The 7,636-nt window shown below is 55.9% G+C and overlaps 1 protein-coding gene across 1 annotated transcript; it reads left to right on the forward strand.

Annotated features, from left to right (window-relative positions):
• The first annotated feature begins 4,077 nt into the window (after positions 1 to 4,077).
• On the forward strand, positions 4,078 to 6,534 carry Klf2 (KLF transcription factor 2). Its single transcript, XM_055597308.1, has 3 exons — positions 4,078 to 4,226; positions 4,575 to 5,385; positions 5,928 to 6,534. The coding sequence occupies exons 1-3, from the start codon at positions 4,155 to 4,157 to the stop codon at positions 6,101 to 6,103; spliced, it is 1,059 nt and encodes a 352-aa protein (XP_055453283.1). The 5' UTR covers positions 4,078 to 4,154; the 3' UTR covers positions 6,104 to 6,534.
• The last annotated feature ends 1,102 nt before the right edge of the window (positions 6,535 to 7,636 follow it).

The raw sequence follows: 7,636 nt of genomic DNA on the forward strand, positions 1-7,636 counted from the left end.
TGAGTTCAATACCAACCTAGGCTGCTAAAGACGCCCCCCCCGTGTGTGTGTGTGTGTGTGTGTGTGTGTGTGTGTGTGTGTGTGTGTGTATCTTGGTTTTTTGAGATAGGGTTTCTCTGTGTAGCCTTGGCTGTCCTGGAACCCACTCTGTAGACCAAGCTGGCTTTGAACTAGCATAGATCTGCTTACCTCTGTCTCTTGAGTGCTGGGACTAGAGGTGTATGCTACACCACCTGGCCTTTTTTTTTTTTTTTTTTTTTTTTTTTTTTTTTTTAATGGCATTTGAGAAGGAGAGGCAGGAGGATCTCTATGAGTTCCAGTCCAGCCAGGGCTACACAGTAAGACCTGTCTCATACAAACACCAAAAAATAAGAAGTAAGAACCAGGGCAGGAGAGATGGCTCATTGGTAAGCTCATTCTGCCAAGGCTGGGTACATGAGTTGGATCCCTGAGACTCACACGGTAAAAAGAAAGAACCACCTCCCACAGGTTGCCCTCTGACCTTCACATATGTGCTATGGTACGCTATGCCTTCATGGTTTGTGTGCACAGGCACACACCCGCCCTAATGATGAATAAAATATAAAAGAGAAAACTAGAAGAAAGAAGCTCAGAAAAGAGCAGCAGCAGTAGAGGGAGGTCAAAGGTCACCTTGAAACTAACAGCAGGCTAGACCAAGAGCAGGGCTTCCACAGAGGGCCGAGGGGGCCCGCCTGCAAAGCAAGCACACGAAATCACTAGTAAGGGACTCAGAGGCCTGGCTCTGGAGCCGGTGCAGAGGGCCTGGTTTCAGCCCAGCCCAAAAGCTACTGCAAAGAAACTGAAGTCCTTCTGGACAGCTGAGGGGACCTCAAGACCGACAGCACTTAACAGAGGCACAACCAAGGAAAGGAAAAACCACGAGTTGACTCCACTAAGGTTAAAAATGAAAGCCAGGTTCATGGTGTGTTCTGTTATCCCATGTTCGGAAGGCTGAGGCAGGAGACTCAGGAGTTCAAGATCCTGGTCAGCATAGCAAGTTGGAGGCTGGCCTGAGCCTCACGATACCGAAGCCTAGGGCTATGGGGTTAAGGTTTTTGCTACCAAGCCTGCTGGTCCAAGTTCAATCCCAGAGCCCAGATAGCAGGAGAGACTGACCACAAAGTCAGCCATACGCACAAGCGCACAGACACCGAGAAATACTAACTAAATAACTAAATAAATGTGATAAACAAAATTAAAAGACATTTTATTCAAAATGTGCTCTGCAAAGAGTGCCCTTAGGAGAATTTGAAGGCAGGCCACCTACTAGGAAAGAAATCTTTCCAAAGACAGCGGATCAAGGACAGCCATTGACTCAGACAAAAGATGCAAAATGCAACAAGAAGCAAATAACACAATCTATTTGAAACTACTCAAAAGACTTAGTCCGGTGCTCGCCACAGACGACTGTGCAAGCTGAAACAAAGCTGTGTAAAGAGAAGGTATGCAGAAAGAGAAAATACGCATTTCAAAAGCTCCCCCAGCCCTTCAGGAACATGCAAATAAGGACCTGGAGCACGTGTTGGAAGGAGCACTTCAGCATTTTTTTAATTGTGTTTTTTATTTGTGTGTGCTTGTGTGGGAGGTCAGAGCCGTTGAGAAGTCAGCTCTCTCTTCTCACTGTGTGGGCTAAGGGATTGAACTCAAGCGTCCTTCTCAGTCATGTGTCCAACCTGGCTTTGGACTTGACGCAGCCTCAGTGCTGGGACGAGGCCTGCACTCTCGCCGGGTCTTGTGTTAGTTAGCGCACAGTCGCTCCATAGTTGCCGGAGACTGTCTGTTCCAGTGCTCTAGAATAACAGGCTTCCCAGACACTCAAACCACTTAGTAAAAGCTGTGGAGCCTGAACCATCTCTCCGGCACTCCGACAGATGTTAAAACACCACTGGGTGAGCTCCACCAGCTTTGGATGTCCAATCACTTTGTGTTAATTAAGAATAAAAAGGAAAAATGTCTACATGTTCAGAATAGACTCAGGCCCCCACCAAGCCCCAGGACAGGTGGTGCGGCCTTGTGACCCCCAGCACTCTGGAGGCAGGGAGAGTGCTACCCTGGCCAAGTAAGAAAAACCTATCACACACACACACACACACACACACACACACACACACACACACCTTGAAAATAAAACCAAGCAAGATTCTCCTTAACGTTGGGGAAAATGACCAAATATCCAAGCCTTATCTTTTGCTTCTTATGGTAAAGGGAGACTGAGACACACACACCCAGGGTGTTCAGATCTGAATACACAGCTATGGTTCACTTTTTTTTAAGATTTATTTATTTTATGTATATGAGTGTTCTATCTGCATTTATACCTGCCAGAAGAGGCAATCAATTCTCATTATAGATGGCTGTGAGCCACCATGTGGTTGGCGGGAATTGAACTCATGACCTTTGGAAGAGAGACAGTGCTCTTAACCACTGAGCCATCTCTCCAGCCCCTGTGGCTCACTTTTCTTCTGTGTGAGAAACCCCTGGTATTCTCCCCTCTGTGGTGAGGCAACCAAGCCAGCCTTGCACCCTTGCCTCCACGGGCAGCAGGGATTCCAGTCAGCGGGAGCGCTGAGAGTGCGGGTGTGCGGTCTCCGATGTTTTACGGAAAGGACCTGAGTACAGATGGGGCTGACGTTCCAGACCAGTGTCTATTCCACTGGAGCGGCTCTGCTCAGTTACACGGTAGAGGACAGAGACGGAGGCTGGGTCAGTGTGGACCGTGCCCTGGGATCCTCGGTGTCACTGCATCCTGGCTGTCTGGCTGCAGACCATGGCTTGAAATAATGCTCTCCCTCTATTACCCAGACGGCTCCCTTTTGCTTTCTCCAGATCGTGCCTCAACATTCACTCCTGGGTGAAGGTCAAAATTGCACCATCTTCCCTCCCCCAAGCCGGAGCACACTTCCTCCTCTTCCACTATTTCCTTTTTCCCTGGGCCCCCTGGGTACTATACATAGTGACATGCCCATCCCCCACTGAGGACTGCCTTGTCACACAACCTCTCCCAGGACCCTGCCTCAGTTTCCCTGACACTTGAAGGGTTTTTCTGAGGTGTGGAGGGGAGGTGAAAAGGTCCCAAAAACCTCTGTATTTATTTCTTTATTATAACTTTTTTTTTTCCGGGACAGGATTTCCCTGTGTAGCCCTGGCTGTCCTGGACTCGCTCTGCAGACCAGGCTGGCCTTGAACTCACAGAGATCCGCCTGCCTTTGCTTCCCCAAATGTTGGGATTACAGGCATGCACCAATGCTCCCGGCTTATTTATTATAACGTTTAATTATTCATTGCTACTTTTTTTTACATTGGAGCGTAAAAATGTGTGTGTGTGCGCGCGCGCGCGCTCCGAGGACGAATTATGGGAATGGATTCTCTCCTTCTCTTGGGGACTGAACTCTGGGGACTAGGTTTGTTAAGACACTGAGCCATCTTGCCTGGCCCCGATGTTTGTTTCCTTTTGAGACGTGGTCTCTTGTAGCCAGGGCTGGCCTTGAACCTAATGCTTTCAACCTCCCGAATGCCATGCTTTTCCTCGTGTGTGTGTGTGTGTGTGTGTGTGTGAGAGAGAGAGAGAGAGAGAGAGAGAGCGAGAGAGAGAGAGAGAGAGAGAGAGAGCGAGAGAGAGTGCCCAAATTCTTCATCCTCCTGTCTCAGCTTCCAGAGCAGCTTCCATGCCTACATGTCAGGCTCACACAAGAGTTTTTTCCGCAGAGCGTCCCTCTGGTGAGCACACCGACCCCAAACTCCCCGTTCATCGGTCCAGCTTTCTCGGGGCCTGAGGCTGGTGAGACACCGGGGAAGCCTCTTCAACCCGCGTTTCCTGCGAAGTCCCGGGCGCCACCCCCGCGCGCTAGCCAGGCTGTTGTGCCCGGCATGTTGACGCCGTCGCCATGGGGACGGACGGGGCGGGGCCAGGCCGCGGGGGCGGGGCCTGGGGCGCGCAGCCCGGGCTCCCGCAGTGGCTGCCGTCGCCTCCGCCGCCAGGCTTATATACCGCGGCTAAATTTAGGCTGAGCCCGGAGCTCGTCCCCATCCGAGACGCGTTTCCGCCACCGCCTCCTGGCCCGCCCCCCTCCCCCCGTGCCGGCCGCGCCTATAAGGCCTGGGCGGGCCGGGCCGCTGCACACACGGTCCCTGCCATGGCGCTCAGCGAGCCCATCCTGCCGTCCTTTGCTACCTTCGCCAGCCCGTGCGAGCGCGGCCTCCAGGAGGTGAGATGAGAGCAGCGAGAGTCCGCGGGCGGCGGGGCAGCGGGCGACCAGGCCCAGGGTGGATGCAAGGAGGAAGACGGGGGATGACAAGGTCCGGGGTGCGGACCGCGGTCGGTGGGAGACCTCAGGCTGCGGGGGAGCAGAGCTGGTCTAAGGGGCTGAGGGCGCCGATTGCGGGCCCGCGGGAGTTAGACCGCAGTCGGAGGGTGGGAGTCCTCGGGCGCAGGGGCTGAGGACGCGCGCACAGAAGGGGTGGGAGCCCCGGGCGCCTAGGAGTTAGGTAGACTTCGGGGTGCGGGGTGGCAGGAGGCGGCCCCGCGCTCACGTTCCGCGCGCTCTCTCCCGCAGCGCTGGCCGTGCAGTGAGCCCGAGGCGGGCGGCGCGGACGAGGACCTCAACAGCGTGCTGGACTTCATCCTGTCCATGGGCCTGGACGGTCTGGGCGCCGAAAACTCTGCCGAGCCGCCGCCGCAGCCCCCGCCGCCTGCGTTCTACTACCCGGAGCCGGGCGTCCCGCCGCCCTACGGCACCGCGGCGGCCGGCCTGGGCACCGACCTGCTGCGCCCCGAGCTGGACGCACCCCAGGGGCCCGCCCTGCACGGCCGCTTCCTCCTTGCGCCCCCGGGGCGGCTGGTGAAGGCCGAGCCCCCCGAGGCGGACGGCGGCGGCTACGGCTGCGCGCCCGGCCTGGCCCGCGGGCCGCGCGGCCTGAAGCTCGAGGGCGCCCCGGGAGCCGCCGGTGCGTGCATGCGGGGTCCCGCCGGCCGCCCCCCGCCGCCCCCGGACACGCCGCCGCTGAGCCCCGACGGCCCTGCGCGCCTGCCCGCGCCCGCTTCCCGGAACCCGTTCCCGCCGCCCTTCGGCCCCGGCTTCGGCGGTCCCGGCCCCGCGCTGCACTACGGGCCGCCCGTGCCCGGCGCCTTCGGGCTCTTCGACGACGCGGCTGCCGCGGCGGCGGCGCTGGGCCTGGCCCCCCCCGCCACCCGCAGTCTCCTCACGCCGCCCTCGTCCCCCCTGGAGCTGCTGGAGGCCAAGCCCAAGCGCGGCCGCCGCTCCTGGCCCCGCAAGCGCGCCGCCACGCACACTTGCAGCTACACCAACTGCGGCAAGACCTACACCAAGAGCTCGCACCTCAAGGCGCATCTGCGCACTCACACAGGTGGGCGCCTGGCCTCACTCGGGGAGCAACGGGACCTGCGGCCGGGGGACAGCCGCTACTTCAGGGCCAGGCTAGGCTAAAGAGGGAGGCCTTGTACGGCCTCCAGATGGGACTGGATACAGCCCCCAAAGCTGTGGCCCTGGCGAGGGGGCGTGGCAGTTTACGTGGCTGGCCGTGAGGACTCAGGTCTCAAGAATTTGGGACAGTGTAGGCTTAGCTCTTCGAGGGCTGGGCTGGGGCTCAGCTGGCTGACTTCCATCCCCAACACTGCAAATAAGGCTTGGCCTAGTGGCCTGAGCCTGTCAGCACTGGGCAGAAGGAGCAGGAGTTCAAGGCTAGCCCGGGACGCTTGAGACTTACTACCGGAATGTTAGTGGGGACGGGGCGTGCACCTGTCTCTCCTGCTGGGGAGACAGGCTCAGGGACTAATTTCTGTCTGGATTGGTTGCGGGTGAGAGAGGGGCCGGGCGCCATCGGGTGCTGGGTACCCGAAGTCGGCTTTCAGGGAACCCGAGACTCAATGTCATTCCTCTCCACCGCAGGTGAGAAGCCTTACCACTGCAACTGGGACGGCTGTGGCTGGAAGTTTGCGCGCTCAGATGAACTTACCCGCCACTACCGCAAGCACACAGGTCACAGGCCCTTCCAGTGTCACTTGTGCGACCGCGCCTTCTCCAGGTCCGACCACCTGGCCCTGCACATGAAACGACACATGTAGCCTGGGTCGACCCTGCAATGGCTAGCCGGTGCGCGGCTGTGGCGGGTCCCACGCGCCGGGCACGGCCCCCTTGCGAACTGACTGCTATTTATTGGACCCTGAGGACGGGGCCAGGCAGTGTGGCCACACAGGACATTGACTCTGCCACCAGTTCTGGCCCCCACCGTGACTGAAGGCCCCGAGAAGACAGGAGCCTGTGACGAATGTTTTCAAAATGGTGCAATAATTGACTTCATTTCCCTCGGGTCCCCACTAGAGGATCAGGGCTGGACGCCTTGTGAAAAACGCCTTTGAGTGTACTGTCCCTGTTGTTTTTATAATGTATATAAGTGACTGGCAGATTGTATTACTGAAAGGGAGACGATGGCATCTTTGCCGCCTGCTTCGTTTTTATAAGATTTTTTAATTAAAGTTTTGGATCTTTGGAAGAATCAAGCAGTGGTGCGGTATGGGATGGGGGCTGCCTGAGGGGACAGGGAGCGGCGCCTGTGGCCAAGGTCGCCAGCTGCAGCCCCCAGCTGCCAGGTCCTGTGGGTTCTCTCTAAATGTAAACATGGCGTTTCAGGATTGAGTACAAGTTATTTTAAGACTGCCACTTTGAACCATAATTTGCCCCCTTGCTCTCCCAGAACTGGGGAAAGTGTTGGTCCAACTGGTGTGGCCATCTCTGAGCTAAAAAGAAAACCAAAAGGGAAATTAAACTTTCCTGGTACCTTTTGGGGTTTGGCCAGACTTCAGCAAGCAGACGTTTCATTGCCTTTTTTTTTTTTTTTTTTTTTTTTGGTTTTAAGACAGTTATTTTGTGTAGCCCTGGCTGTCTGAACTCAGGCTGGCCTTGAATCTACCTGGCTCTTTTTTTTTTTTTTTTTTAATTTTAATATTTGGAAATGGTCTTAATACATAGACCAAGCAGCTAGCCACAAACTCGGATCCCTGTGCCTCTGCCTCTCCTGCTGGAACTGGTCTTTTTATAGGGGTAAAATCCTGTGGTGTAAGTACCTTTTTCCCTTTGTTTTCTGTTTTTCCCTTCTTGACTTTTAAAGTGTTTTACATTTGTTCTGTGCTTTGGGGGTTGCCCAGGTCGCACCACAGTGGACACCAGAGGGCACACTGGAGGGCTGCCCTCCTGTGTAAGTCCGCTCCTTGCAAGCACCCTTACCTAGTTGAGCCACTGCACTGTCCCTGTTTTGTTTTGACTCAAGTTCTCTCAGCTGAGAATAGTTTTGAACTAATGATGTGAGTGTGGAGACACGTGACACCTGGCTTTGGTTTCCGTTACTTTGGACGGGCGGGGGTGACCTGTGCTTCATGCCCGGGGCATGGCAGTGGTTTTCACTACCCACCTGTGTTGACGGAGACTCCTACATTTTGCCGTGGGTGAGCAGCCAGCCCGCAGTGCCTCTCTTTCATTAGCAGGTGCCTCTGCCCAGGGCCCCAGTAACCATGGCTACTGACAATTGCCCAAGTTACTTCCAGAAAGTGAAAACAGCCTTTAGGCAGAGCCCAGTTGCAACAGAGGCAGGGGTTTCCTCT

This window comes from Psammomys obesus, unplaced genomic scaffold (genome assembly GCF_907164565.1).
Source record: "Psammomys obesus unplaced genomic scaffold, mPsaObe1.curated_primary_1811, whole genome shotgun sequence".
Classification (NCBI taxonomy): domain Eukaryota; kingdom Metazoa; phylum Chordata; class Mammalia; order Rodentia; family Muridae; genus Psammomys; species Psammomys obesus.

What these genes read in the sequence shown, in the direction of transcription:
- Klf2 (XM_055597308.1), top strand. Translation starts at nt 4,155, where the DNA reads ATGGCGCTCAGCGAGCCCATCCTGCCGTCCTTTGCTACCTTCGCCAGC. An exon ending in GCGAGCGCGGCCTCCAGGAG is followed by an intron (nt 4,227 to 4,574) that starts GTGAGATGAGAG and finishes TCTCTCCCGCAG; the next exon opens with CGCTGGCCGTGCAGTGAGCC. An exon ending in GCATCTGCGCACTCACACAG is followed by an intron (nt 5,386 to 5,927) that starts GTGGGCGCCTGG and finishes TCTCCACCGCAG; the next exon opens with GTGAGAAGCCTTACCACTGC.